This window comes from Nothobranchius furzeri, chromosome 2, assembly GCF_043380555.1.
Source record: "Nothobranchius furzeri strain GRZ-AD chromosome 2, NfurGRZ-RIMD1, whole genome shotgun sequence".
Lineage (NCBI taxonomy): Eukaryota > Metazoa > Chordata > Actinopteri > Cyprinodontiformes > Nothobranchiidae > Nothobranchius > Nothobranchius furzeri.
In genome coordinates, this window is record NC_091742.1 from 16,445,393 (window position 1) to 16,460,186 (window position 14,794).

At 45.9% G+C, this 14,794-nt stretch overlaps 1 protein-coding gene across 11 annotated transcripts in view; it reads right to left on the bottom strand.

Moving 5' to 3' along the window:
• The window catches only part of adgrg6 (adhesion G protein-coupled receptor G6), a 65,313-nt gene extending 51,435 nt beyond the window's left edge, over positions 1 to 13,878 (bottom strand). For all 11 annotated transcript variants that reach the window (XM_054748232.2, XM_015947906.3, XM_015947903.3 and 8 more), the window contains exons 1-2: positions 13,738 to 13,878; positions 9,032 to 9,120 (exon numbers count right to left, since the gene is read on the bottom strand). In XM_054748232.2, the coding sequence (XP_054604207.2) occupies positions 9,032 to 9,120; positions 13,738 to 13,742 (94 nt within the window). In that variant the 5' untranslated portion in view covers positions 13,743 to 13,878. The remainder of the gene's footprint in view (positions 1 to 9,031; positions 9,121 to 13,737) is intronic.
• Between the last annotated feature and the right edge of the window lie 916 nt (positions 13,879 to 14,794).

A 14,794-nucleotide genomic window follows, 5' to 3' on the forward strand; every position in this document is an offset into this window, starting at 1 on the left:
TTACTATCATCATCACATCATTACCATCATCATCATCATCACATCATCATTACCATCATCATCACCATCATTACCATCATCATCATTACCATCATCATCATCACGTTCACCATCATCATCACGTTCACCATCACCATCATCACCATCATCATCATCATCATTACCACCATCATCACCATCATTACCATCATCACCATCATCATCATCACCATCATTGCCATCATCATTACCATCATCATCATCATCATTGTTACCATCATCATCACGTTCACCATCATCATCATCATCATTACCATCATCATTACCATCATCATCATCATCATCATCATCACCACCATCATCATCATCATCATCATCATCATCAAACTGCCTTAAAAGAAACTAAGTCTAGAGGCAAAAGAAAGAGAAAAACATTATTATTAGTATTAATACTCCTACTACTAATAATAATGGAGGACCGTCACTCAAACACAAATATAAACTGAAGCAGGATTCTTTTCAGCAGCAAAGATGTTGGAAATAAAAACTTAAAAGTTCAAAATCTTATTCTAGAAGAACTGAGCAGGTAGAACCTCTGAGCTTTAATTCTGGTTCCAATAAATCGGACTGGAACCTGCTGATATTACAGAACAAGATGTTTTATTTCATTTAGGAGCTCTGGTCTGGTTATTCGTGAGGAGCTCCGTTATCTTAAAGCAGTTTCTGTGGTCCTGGCGGCTAAGCGCTGCTCCACAACAGCGTGATTACTGACAGCAGGATTACTGCTGGAACACATTTACATTTAGATGCTTCTGGCACCTCACATTCATTTAAATTGTTAATATTTTACGGTTCTGGCAGCTTTGTGCAGATCGCTTCTCTCCAGATTACAGCCTGGGAGACACAACTAGATTAAATTAGGTCAAATCAAGTCAAAATAATTGACTTATTTACATGATGGAGCCTCCAATTATCCACATTCAATAAAAACTTTATTAATAGTTATTTTTACAGACGGTCGTGTTCTCCTCGTCAGAGAAATGAGAGGAAATGAAACCAGCAGAGAGGAGAAAGATGGAAACTTGGGACTAAAGGACAGAATTGTTATTAGGGTGAGGGGCCTGAACCTCTGACCTCTGACCACAGACCAACCACCTCTGTTAACTTGATTTATTTAATTAACCACCTGTCTCTGAATGATGAATCTGGATTTTCATCCAGAAGGCAGAAAACATTCATTCTGGTTCTGGAGGTTCTCGGTCCATGAGGAAACTGGACCACCATCTCTAGCTCCACCTGGAGGATCCGAAGAGGTTCACTCCAGGAAGTTCTGGTTCTGGCCTAGGATCATCTCCCTGAACCAGAGAAGGAAACCAGGAAGATCCTGATCAGGAGCGCCGAAGCCAAATCCTCATGAAAAGCAGCAGCTCTACTCTGAGCTCTTCTTCAGGAACCTCATTCATGAAGCTGCTGATGCACAAAACGGGTCCAGAGACTGGGACTCACTCTCTAGGCCTCGGTGCACCTGTTGGGTTTCCTTAATCCCACTTTTTCCAGCAGGAATTAGTCGACAGGTGGGCTGATGTTTGCTTGGTCTGATGAAAAATGCCTCCTTTCCGGCCTGAAGGCCCGTTCCCCGGCATATCTCACTGATCCTGGTGCACCATGCAGCCATTTTGGATGGTATCCATGATTATTGCCATATTCCTCGTTGCCTCCTTCTGACCACTGAATCTGTTTTTTCCTGAATTTTTGACCGCTGTAGGCTTTTCCAGGTTAGGATTCAACACAAGGTTTAATAAGTGAGGACCAGCTCCTTCATCAGACCAGGTCCTGGTTCGTCTCTCCTCCAGCATCACTCGCGAACCACAACTCCTCTCAGAGACTCATTCCCAACCTGGAGGGAACATTCCAGCTTTTGCGGATCAAACATCACCGCCCATCCAGCTGATCAACACAACAGAACAAGCATCCAACTAAAACCAAGCAGCCGAGCTTTTATTGTGAAAAGCTGAATAAGGTTCTGCGAAAGGTTCGGAAAAGTTTCCGGATAAGTAATAGAAAGTAAAGCTGCCGCTGCCCCCACTGGTGTCCTGTTGAACGGTGGCTTCTGCTCAGCTTCACAATAATTAACAGAAAATAATAAATAAGCAATCTTAGAAAACAATCTTAAGACCAATCGGATGTAAATGAGTAAACATGACAGAAAAGTCCTGTCCAGCTGCTGAGGTGGAGGCGGGAAGCTGACAGAAGAAAGGTGGGATGGGTGCAGGTAAAAACGTACAGGCGTTGGGACAAAGAACACGTGTTTGTGTGGAATTCAATCAGCTCTGAATGTCAAATAGATCCGAGTCTGCTCCTCTAAAACGAGAATGTTTCATCAGGAATTCCGGTTCTGATCCGAGTTGTTGAAGGAGTAGTTTGTACTGCGTACCTGCTGTAACGTCCAGCAATGGTCAGGTTTTAGGTACTGTTTGACCATTCAACATCTGGTCAAAAAGGAGACACGAGACTGCATGTGTTCCCTTTAAATAGGCCTGCCTTCATCCCATCAGCTGGAGCTCAGAGCCTCTCTGCAGCTCTGAACACATGATAATGAAATGTCAACAATGATGTTCTCTCCTCAAGGTCTATCCTTATCACCCTACAGGATTCTTCATGCCTCTGAATAAGGAACACTCGCAGCTCGGATTAGTTGCTAAATCAAAGAAGGATTTCTTAAATTAAATATGAACTTCTAAAACTTATAAGCTAGATAATCATTAAATAAATGTTTGTTTATTGCTACTTATAATAATTATAATATAATGAAATGCTTTCATTAATCTGTGCTCAATGATTGAAGGTTGAAATGAATGTTATGTTGTGATTACAGTGATTGAAATGTTTCAGCATGTTAACATGACAAGGTCATCACCATTTGCACTCACACAAGGACAAAGTAAAGTTAAGTTAAACACCTTTACCCCAGATTGGAGCATTGGTATCAAGGAAGGCGTGTTTCTGAGGTTGCCTTGGTAACATTCCTCAACATGTCAACCTCTGGTTGGCTACACAAATCATAACATGAGAACATTAAAACCAGATCACTCTGGTGATTCCTCAGTTCTTAAGAAAAGCTTCACACCGGCCACCTGAAGCAAAACCCTCTTTAACCATCAAAGCTTTAGACACGTCGTCAAAACCTTTTTGCACCTGCGAAGCTGATACCGCAACCGTTCCTGCAGAACAAGCTGATATTGTTTAGACTCCTTCAGAGTCCCAGACGCGCGGTTCCATCCACCTGTTGTGACCTGGAGACAACTCTAAGACCGGTCTAGTAGGTTCTTCTACGGACCTCGGTGCCTGGAAGTCCGAGGACTTCGACATTCCGGATCTATCACGAGGGTCTTTGAGTGGGTATGTAGACACACAGATAGCGTCTGATGTGCTTTTGATAATCAACTTCATAGCTTAACGCAAACCAAATTCTTTTACATCCAGAACTCAGCTCTCATAGATACGGAAATTCTGACTAACACCGCATTGACACATAGGTTCATACATCACATTTAGTTCCATCCATCACAGTAAATGCTTAGTTAACTTGTCATGTTTTGATTGTTTGTAAAATAAATTCTTACTTTTATAAACCTGACTCTTTTCTGAATCAAAACGAAGTGTGTGGAATCCTAGATCTTCTGATAAACACAGTAAAGACTAAGCAGGGTGATATTCTATATTTAGATAGAGTATCACAGCTTATTGGTCATAAGTAGAGGTAATATATATATTGAGCTCTTAAAGCACTCAATTTCCTAAACCCTACACTGCACAAACAACACACGGTGGTTTTAGTAAACGTATGAAAGTCCCTATGAAACCGGACTGAAGTGGATCAAATCTGATCTTCCTGGACCTGACTTTCATGGGAATGAAGGAACAAAAGGAAATTCATGGTTTCTTTTTTCCATCTAAACCCAGTTCCTCTCTTGGCTGCAGGAGACAAACCGAATAGTTCTCATCAAGACCCTCTTGAGGTTCCTCAGGGATGCGCTCTTGTTACCCTGCAGGTTCATCTGTAGTTGTGTCAGTTTGATGTTTAAATATGTTCTTTACTTCCATGAAAGCAGGGTTAAGGTTCCCGTAGGAGCTCGTGCGGCTGAATGAGCAGAGGTGATGGAAAGTTTGAAGTCTGGAGGCAAAGCCACAGAGACTTGTACAATCACAGAACAGATCATAAAAGAGTTAGCACACACGTGTATGCTCCAGAGGACCACTACTCCTGTAGAGGAGGATCAGCTTCTCTACTGAAGAACAGAGTTTGGGTTCAGTTCTTCCTACCCTGCGATAGGCACCGACTGGGATTCGAACCCTGATCTCCCAGTCCCAGCATGGACACTCTACCACCAGGCCACTGGGAAGGTTGGCGAGAGGAGCAGAAACTCGTGGTAACGGTGATGAAGAAGCACCAGCATCACCATCCAGGACTCATCTCACCACCTCAGGTTTTTAGGAGAGCAGCTGAGCCGGTTCCAGACGAGTCCTCCGGATCAGACGCTCCCTTCATCCTGACCTTCTCTCTTTACCATTCGCCTGCTCTAACATTTACCTCACATTCCTTCAGCAGCATTCCTGTCCTCTCCCTCCTGCCACCGTCACACCTGTTCACCTCTGCAGGACTAGGAACGGGCCCAGGACCAGAACCGGAACTAGGATCCTCCCGTTCACACACACACACAACGTCCCGTCTTCCTGTTGGTTGTTTGAACTTTAAATAAAAACTTGTTTCAAGGCTGATGATCGAATTCTGACCCATTTGTCAGGATCGGGTCAATCAGAACCGTCCCGGCTTCTAACGGACCACACGTCAGCGCTAACACGTCTGCAGGTGAGCGCTGACTCACGACCAGGTGCTCCCTGTCCTTGCGTCTGTCACCAAGACTTAATCGAGTATGTGTGTGTGTGTGTGTGTGTGTGTGGGGGGGGGGGGGTGTTGGAGACACATCAAAGGCGCTGGTGTCAACGAGCGACGTCAGTCAGAACCACTGAGGTGTTTCAACATGTGGACCAGAACCTTATTTTCTGACCAAGTCCTCCAAACACACCCACATCACCCCGCTTCTCCTCCAGCTTCACTGGCTGCCAGTCAACTTCAGGGTTCATTTCAAGATCCTGGTTCTGGTCTACAGGGCCTTACATGGACAAGCACCATCTTACATTGGTGATCTTCTTAGTCCCTACACCCCCAGCAGGTCCCTGAGGTCCAGTGATCAAAGCCTACTGGTTGTGCAGCACCAGGCTAAAGGTCAAAGGTGACAGATCATCTGCTGCTGTGGCCCCCAGACTCTGGAACTCTCTCCCCCTTGAGCCTGAGATCAGTGGACTCGGTGGTCTCCTTTAAACTCACTTGTTCAGGCTTTGGTGTGACCTTCTTCACCTCCCTCTCTTTATTCTGCTCTCCCCACCTATTCCACCTTCCTCAAGATCCACTGATTTCCCTCTTTCCAGTTCACTCTCTCTCTTTCTTAACATTATTTAATTACAATTGTCTATTTTTTGCTCATTTGAAATATATTTTTAAACATTTTCTAAATTATTTTTTATATTTTTACATTTTTTGTTTTTGTGAATCGCCTCGTGATTTTTATCTTGAGAGGCGCTTTAGAAATGATATTTTCTTCTTCTTCTGATTAAAATCACGACAAAGAAAAACTTCATCCTGAAATCCAAAGTCTCATTTATGCCAACGTTCCTATATTCCTTCCTACAACGGAATTTAGGATACTCCTGATTTATGAAACGTGTGTGTGTGTGTGTGTGTGTGTGTGTGTGTGTGTGTGTGTGTGTGTGTGTGTGTGTGTGTGTGGTGGGGGGTGAACTTGAATTGAATTGACATGAGGATGTTGGACATGGGGACATTTGATATGAGGACAGTGGACATGGAGACAGTGGACACAGGGACAGTAGTTTAAAGAGTGGTTTATGGTCTGTATTTGATAAAGCACCTTCTGGAGTCCTACCCCCCCCCCCCCCAACATAAAGACATTCACCCTTTCACATCCTGTTGGGAATGAGCTACAATGTGTCCACAGCAGCTTGGGGCGCTCTGACGGAACAAGGCTGCCGAACACGGGCCACCGTTCCCTCTGACCACCATCAGCAGGCAGGGAGGGTTAAGGGCCTTGCCCAAGGACACAACAGCTGATGGGGATCAAACCTCTAACCCTGCAGTTACTGGACAACCCTCTCTACCTCCTGCTCTGCCCCCTGAAGGAATGATGGGAATCAGTAATCAAATAGTTTTGGTTTCTAAAAAAAAACCCTGCATCAGTGACGTCTCATTCCCGTCAGCTGGTCTGAACTCAGAGAAAACTTCAGAACCAGGAAAGGAACCAGCAGCCGTTTTCACCGAGGCACCGACGGAACCGGACCCAGGACGAGCTCACACACACACACACACACACACACACACACACACACACACACACACACACACACACACACACACACACACACACACACACACAGCTTCCTGTTCTTCTGCCTGTTTCTCAGGTCAGCGACTCAAACACATGCGGCTTCTGATCTGCTGACCAGCTAAGGCTGTGTGTGTGTGTGTGTGTGTGTGTGTGTGTGTGTGTGTGTGTGTGTGTGTGTGTGTGTGTGTGTGTGTGTGAACTGCTTGGTTTGGCCCGAGGCTGCTCGAGTCTGGAAAACTGTTCCATAAAAACCACAAGCGGCCACCGTCATCCGCATGAACGTTGAACCGCTGAGCAACCATGAGAGAGGAATTCTGACAACATCTGGAATGAATGAATGAATGAATGAATGAATGAATGAATGAATGAATGAATGAAAGCATGACACCAGTGATGAGCTACATGTGTTTCCACACCGTCCAGCCACGATCACAGACCCGACCAGCGGAAGCTGAAGCTGCAGGAAGAGCCGTCGGTTTAATGGAGCCGAGAGGAAAATGAAGCATTAGAGCTGGAAACTCAGAGCGGGATGAAGGATGAGAGGGATGGGAAGAAGCCAGGAAAACAAACCAGACCAATGAAATATGTAAATGACAGAAAATCACTGCTGTCAGATTCAAAAGTTGCATCTGAACCGTGCGGTCGGAAAGCATGGCGAACGATGGGATCAGGAATCTGAGCGGATTCTGATACAGATGCAACATTTTCCTCTGACAGCCAAATGACAGAAGTCACATGGAAACAAAATCATTTCAAACATCAGGGGGGATAAACTGTAGAGGAGGAGGCTGTTCTGGGATCAGGAAACCACCCTTTCACAATAAAAGCAGCTTTGACTGAACTTTTCATCCGGACTCGTCGCTAAACTGCAGCTTCTTAGAGTCTTAAGAACAAAAACTAAAATGTGACTCGGAGGTTTTGAACCAGAATTCCGCCTCACTGAACATCAGCTGGGAGGAAGAAACAAATCCGACTTTCACTTCCATTCAAACTGGGAGACTTATCCCAACAACCTTAACCGGTGACGAAAGACGCCTCCACTGCTCGCCTCACACACAAAAACAAACAAACAAATGTTTGTTTACACAAGGCACCATTTTTAAACCCTGCAGCAGCGTCCACATTGGGACTTAGAACTTCCTGTGGTCCTTCACAATAAAAGTCAAACATTCACAGCTGAAAACCTCTGAAGCTCATAAAAGTTTCTTACTGCTGTTGTCTGGCGGAACTACAACAGCAATCCTAAAGCAGAGGAGTGAGACTCTACAGGAAGTTCAGCGTTCCCCTCTGTGATGGGAATGCTGAACTTCTTTATTTTTTAAAACTACGAGCTGCTGTGGAACGCTTCCTGGAACGGTCCAAACTGGATTTATTTCTGTAATTCTATGTTGTTGTTCCCGTTCTTATTGAACTGTTTATTTACGGAAGGCTGAATAACTTTATTTGTCACTGTCATTATGGACAACAACAATCGTTTATTAGAGTTTAAATGGTAACAGCATGGAAACGACCCGGAGCTGCAGGTCCTTCAGAACATCCACTGATCCGTCTGATTCCCTCATTTGTGTGTGTGTGTGTGTGTGTGTGTGTGTGTGTGTGTGTGTGTGTGTGTGTGTGTGTGTGTGTGTGTGTGCATTTGTGTGCGTGTGTGTGCGTGTGTGTTATGTGTGTGTGTGCATGTGCGTGTGTGTTATGTGTGTGTGTGTGCATGTGCGTGTGTGTTATGTGTGTGCATGTGCGTGTGCGTGTGCGTGTGTGTGTGTGCATGTGCGTGTGTGTTTGTGTGTGTGTGTGTGTGTGTGTGTGTGTGTGTGTGCGTGTTTGTGTGTGTGTGTGCATGCGCGTGTGTGCATGTGCGTGTGCGTGTGTGTTATGTGTGTGTGTGCATGTGCGTGTGTGTTTGTGTGTGTGTGTGCGCATGTGCATGTGCGCATGTGTCTGTGTGTGTGTGTGTGTGCATGTGCGTGTGCATGTGCGTGTGTGTTATGTGTGTGTGTGCATGTGCGTGTGTGTTTGTGTGTGTGTGTGCGCATGTGCGCATGTGTCTGTGTGTGTGTGTGTGCATGTGCGTGTGCATGTGCGCGTGTGTTATGTGTGTGTGTGCATGTGCGTGTGTGTTTGTGTGTGTGTGTGCGTGCGTGTGTGTGCGCATGTACATGTGTGTATGTGCATGTGCGCGCGTGTGTGTGTGTGTGTGTGTGCGTGTGTGTGTGTGTGTGTGTGCATTTGTGTGCGTGTGTGTGCGTGTGTGTGTGTGTGCGTGTGTGTGCGTGTGTGTTCCCTGGCTGAAGCATCCCACCTCTTACATAACTCCTCTGCTGCTCAAATACAGAGAGAAGAAAAACAAACAGAATTTGTTTTTCTCTCCTGAAAACTTAAAGGAGTTTTTAGAAAAACAGACGAGTCACACGTTTCAGGTCCGAGTCCCGCCCTGACTTCTGTTTGTTTGTTTGTTTGTGTGCTGAAGCGGAGACACGGAGGTGTCTGTGGGCCTTACAGCTGCAGGAGCAGCCAAGACGTTCCTCCTCCTCTCATTTAGGGAGTAAATAAGGATCTGGAGCAGACTGGATGCATTAGGAGTCGGTTCCTACCAGTTCTGTGCAGAGAAATCCAGAACAGAACAATCCAGAAGACAGGGTGGAGCCTCCATCGTCCACCAACTCCTTCAGAATAAAAGTCCCTGAAAACAAACAACAAAAACTTTAGCCTCTTTTATAGGACACACCATGCCGGTAAATCAGCGCAATATTACCGCAATGATATGTCTATAAACACGCCATGCCGGCATGGCGTTGCGCAAATTTAGCGGCATTTGTTCCACCTCGCTTGGTAGTAATATTGCGGTAATGGTCTGTCATGTGAGCCCTGGCGCCACAGAGGCAGATGTCATGATGACGTGGGGAGTTATTGCTGAGCTCCGGCTGGCAAATTTATTGAAAGTAAACACGGGCAATAAGGTTTGCTTTTTGAACAAAATCAGCTGAGATGGCAAACTGGAGCCCCGCAGAGCTCCATGAGCCTCTCTGTTAGAGCTGAAGCTCAGACCACCAGAGACTGCACAGGGACTGATGGGGACAGACACCTTTAGGAGCTGCTTGTTAAAAATAACTTAACGATCACAGCTTCCATCGCAATAAAAAGCAAGTTATGTCCAAGATAAACAGAAGTCTGCGGCAGCGCAGAGACCGCCCCATACCCCCTTTATGCCACCATCACCCAATCTTTTATAAAATTGCCACGACTGCGCCACATTACCGCCACGTTCTGATCTTATAAACGACCTTTATCCTCCCCAGGGAGCCTCGGCAAATCCCATTTTGCAAACGCTATGGTCCTGTAAAAACAGTATTTGTGACAGTCACTGGGGATCTAAACCGGCGTTTTCCGGTTCTGGATCACTGGGAACCCAAACCTTCAAATAAATGAAAACATTTTTGAATGTTGGCATGGATGACACAGAAACAGGAGCTGAAGGTTTTTCCTCACAGATGAACGAGTGAGGCGGGATCAGAGCGCCACCTACACCGCGGAGAGAGCCACGGTTCCCCAAGGAGCCAATCAGAACGCTCCCTCAGGAGGTGGGGGCCAGTGAAAGTTGCTGCCCCCCCCCCAGGAAACACCAGTGTCAATAAATCACATGAACTCATTTACTGCAGCTGACGGCTGAAGCCATCAGGAGCATGTTTTTACGGGCCGGGTGTGGGAACGAGCCCCCCCACCGTGAGAATAAACACGTCTCAAGGCTGATCTTCACCCGCGTACGTCACACGTCACATGATCAGGAAGCAGAAAATCCGTAAATTAGGAGACGGTTTTGGGACGCCGCTGTGGAAAAAGCGAGATGCTAAGAGGAACAGCTTCTGTAGCTCACAGTTCCACAACGGAATGTTAAAGAAGGAATAACGCTAAAAACGCGCTGAATGTTCCTGATGTAAGATGGAAGTCCACTCGATCTTTGGTAGATTCTGCTTTGACATCATCGTAGAGCACAACGTTCACAAACAGTACAAACGCCAAAAATGCTGGCAGCCAGGGCTCTCTGATCAGGACACAATTGGTCGGCAGTGAATGGGTTCATGTTCGCTCAAACCATAAACGCTTCTTATTTATTACAGACATAAACGTAAAACACAATTAGATTATACGGTAACGACATCATCAGAATTTTACATATTTATGTTTCTGCTGCTCACCGTTTAGTTTATCTCTAGTTTTAGTCACAACAGCAGCAGGTCAATCAAACTAAAACATTTCTAAAATATTATGGAATAATATTTCAAATAACTAAAATGTATTTTTCTGAGATGTTTGTGTTCCTCAAATTTGAGTTTTGGACAAATGTTGTCTTTAATAAAAAAGAATAAAGGAACAATGCATCGCCACAGGCTAAACTCTCACAGAGTTACCTCAAGGACCAATCACCACCCCATGCCAGAAATTTCTGGGGGCCCATCTGGCCCCCCAATCACAATTTTCTGGGGGCACCCCTTGGTGAAGGCGGGAAGGTGAAGGACAGCTGAACCGCTGGTGCTGAAACTTCAGAACAAACAAGTGTCCACGTTGGGGACAAACACCAGGAGACAGTCGGAACTGGTTCTGCTAAGAGCAACGTGGTTCTCAGTCAAAAGTCCATCAGAACCGATCCTAGGACGCAAAGACAGAAGAGGACGTCTCCATCCAGCACCATGGTCTTCATCATTTGGACATGTTTTTAAGAGAAGTGATACGTTGGAAAGTTCTGCTTTTACGCAGGGGGGGGGGGGGGTAGCATCTGTTACCATGGAGACAAAGTCAGGTGGGTTTACAGCATCTGTTACCATGGAGAAAGGGACAAGTGGGTTTACAGCATCTGTTACCATGGAGACAAAGACAGGTGGGTTTACAGCATCTGTTACCATGGAGACAAAGACAGGTGGGTTTACAGCATCTGTTACCATGGAGACAGGGACAAGTGGGTTTACAGCATCTGTTACCATGGAGACAAAGACAGGTGGGTTTACAGCATCTGTTACCATGGAGACAGGGACAGGTGGGTTTACAGCATCTGTTACCATGGAGACAGGGACAAGTAACAGGTGACATCATAACTGACCTCGGACAAGAAGCAGATTCTGCTTCCTGGTTCAGGTCATATAAAACATTTACGAAGCATTTAAATCTCTGAGCTCAGAACCAGAACCAGAACACGAACGGTCAGTTTGGGTGTTTGGTTCTGAATCAGGGTCCAGATCAAAGTTCTTAAAGACATGTAAGAACCAGCAGGCGACTCCGACATTCCCGCCCATCATAAATATTTAATTCCAGCACCCAGAGCTGGAATTCATGCAGCCGCTGACATTAAGGAAAACTCGGCTCTTTGTCCGCTGTTGTCGGCTTCCCTCGCCTCCATCAGCTGAATGGAAATGACGAGCAGAGCGAGGTCAGCTGCATAAAGGCAGCGATTTATGCGTCTGCAGGGCTGGACGACAGCCCGGAGCCCGCCGCCTCCACGCAGACATTTCAGGGCCCACGGGTCCTGGATCCTCCAGCCCGACAGCCTCGCTCCAGATTAAACCCTCCGTCCGAATGAACACGGCCGGAATCAGCGCTCCGCGTCCCTGTTTCTAACTGGAGCTGTGATTAACGATACAGGTTAAACCCCACTGATCACGCTGTTGAACCGGGCTGATTCTGGACCGGGCTGAAGCTGAAGATGAAACTCCGCCGGAGCGCAAAGGAAAACACTGCCTCAGGAGATGAAGTTTATTAGATCGGGTTCCCTCCGGTTCCGTTGGTGGAGGCGTTAGGGTCATGTGTTCATGAGCCATAGTGGAACCTAAGTGCTGCTGGTTGGGTTCTGATAGTAAAGATCTGGTTCCCATGGAAACCGGGTCACCAGGTTTGTGCCATTAGTGAAGATAAAACATCAGTGTTACATTTTTACAGAAGAGTTGTGTCTCTGTCGGCCAATCAGAAGAGAGATGTCTGCATCTCATGAATATTAATGAGCAAGAGTCCAAGCCCCCCCCCCCCCCCTGTTATCTTTAGGTTCTGAATCTGACTCAGTTCCATCTTTACTCCTACCTAAAACCTTCAGCAGGATTCGTTCTGGGCTGATTAATCCACATTCCTTTTGGGTCTCCAGGGATCGGACGTCCTCACGTGACTCCCAGAGCACCTGGGGACACGGACGTCTCCTTCCAGGACCTCTAGTCTTCGGTGAGTTTTACCTGCTCAGGTTGTGTAACAGCTGGCAGCAGGAGGGCCGTCCTTGAACAACACTGCCTTTGATTAGACATGTCCCCCGTCTCCAGCTGAGGACAGGAGACCGTCCCCACAGCATTCCGGATTCCAAACTACTGAATAAGACCCATTCAACAGAACCGGGACAGAACCATTACTTCTAAATGTAAATAAGTAACATTAAAAAAACCGTAGTGTCCTTTCAAAATAAAAGCATGGTCTGCCCGTCTCTCGTGGGTCATTTATCAGAGCAGGAAGGACTCAAAGACCTGATCAGCTGCTGCCTCTGTTCAACACAACGGTTCAATAAAGATCCCTGGATTGACTTTTATTGGTAAAACAATAATCAGGTCCTTTTGTTTCCTGCAGCTCCTGCTGCATTTCTAACCTTTAGCGTGTTTTACATGGAGACCAAATTGTTGGGTCCCGGGCCAGATGTGACCTGGCCTTGTTGTTGTTTACTGCTCGTCATGTTTCTACATTAAACAATAAAAACATTTCAGAGAAATAAAATGTGCTGAGTTCAACAGAACCGGAGTGGATTCCTGGAGTTTGGCTTTCCAGAGCCGATCCATCTGGTTCCACCTCACAGAACCAGAACATGGAGGCCTGGTTTTACAGGAAACAACTTTTCTGACTAAAAACATGAAATCTGATCAATAATTATTTATATTAGATTTCTATTAAAAATAGCAAGAGTACATTTATTTTATTTCATTCTTACAGCAGATGGTTCCGACTAGTTCCTGAGGAGTCCATAATACCGACCAGAACCAGGATGACATTTTAATGGATCTGTGACAAACCGCAGGTTCCGGTCCAGTTGGTTCGGATTATTTAGTGAATTTAATTAAACTGTAAACTGAATAAAAATGACATGAAATCATTTTCAAGATTAATTTTTAAAATCTTCAGGAATTAGACCGGACCTTTCAGAGGTGATGGAGACGTTCGGTTCGGACCTGATGAGGGTGTGAACCTCAACGTTTTCAGACATCAGAACAAGTTTGACCCAAAAGGTTCTGGAGTGGAATCGAACAGAACCAAACATTCAGAATCAGCACCAGAAACTCACATCATGATCTCACTGGACCGGTTGCTGCTCCCCCCGCAGGATCATCTTCCTCCAGAGTAGTCTCTCAGCGTACTGGTCTCGGTTCGGTTCTGCTCCCAAAGTCCAAAAAGTCCCGAAACATCCGAACTGCGTCTCGGGCACGCGCAGAAAGTCTTCAAAGTTTAAGAGGGAGGGGGGAGGGGGAGGCAGAATCTGAGTCCTGTCTGGGTCTGCTCGCTTCACTGACCCGGACTCCCTGGCGGGGGCGGGGTCGCGGGAGCAAACTAAACCGCAAAACGAAGAAGATTGAATCGATCCGGACCACCAATCAAACAAGACGAGTCCAGTTCCGCTCCTCCTGCAGGTGTCAGACTCACCTGAGCTGAGTCTCTACTTAAAGTTTGTTTATACTTTCATCACCACGTGATATTCCACTGGTTAGCTCTCCGAGTTACCATAGTAGCACAGCCAAACCTGCACAGCCAGAGCAGGGACATGCTGTCCTGGCTGGCAGCATGTTTTAGTTGTTTCCTTGCTCCAACTAACCTGATTTTAATCCGTAGTTGATTACCAGGCTTCCACAGAACCTGAAAACCCGGTGAGCAGGTGGTTCAACCAATGAATCAGGTGTTGAGAAGCAGGGAAACAACTAAAACATGCTGGATACTTCAGGACCAGGACTGCCTACCCCTGACCTACAGAGAGACAGGTGTGGAAAAGCTGGCTGGTTTTAAAATAGTTTAGCATTTCAGTAAAAGCACAATTAAGATTTCATTACATATTTGGTCAGCTTTAACAGGTGATGACATCAGCTGTTAAACTGATGACAGCAGCCGTTACGTGATGAAATCAGCCGTTACGGGAGGTGATGACATCACACACAGTGGTCAAATACATAACTTGGTCTCACAACCGGGTCCTGCTGGTCTCCTGAACCCAGAGGAGCAGCCTGAACTCCTGATAACAGCAGCACAGATTCACGTGAGTTGGCTCAAACAGAACCATGGAAGTCCGATCAGGATCCACCAGAATATTAAAAAAAAGACTTCATTAAACGTGTGAAAAGGTTCAGGAACAG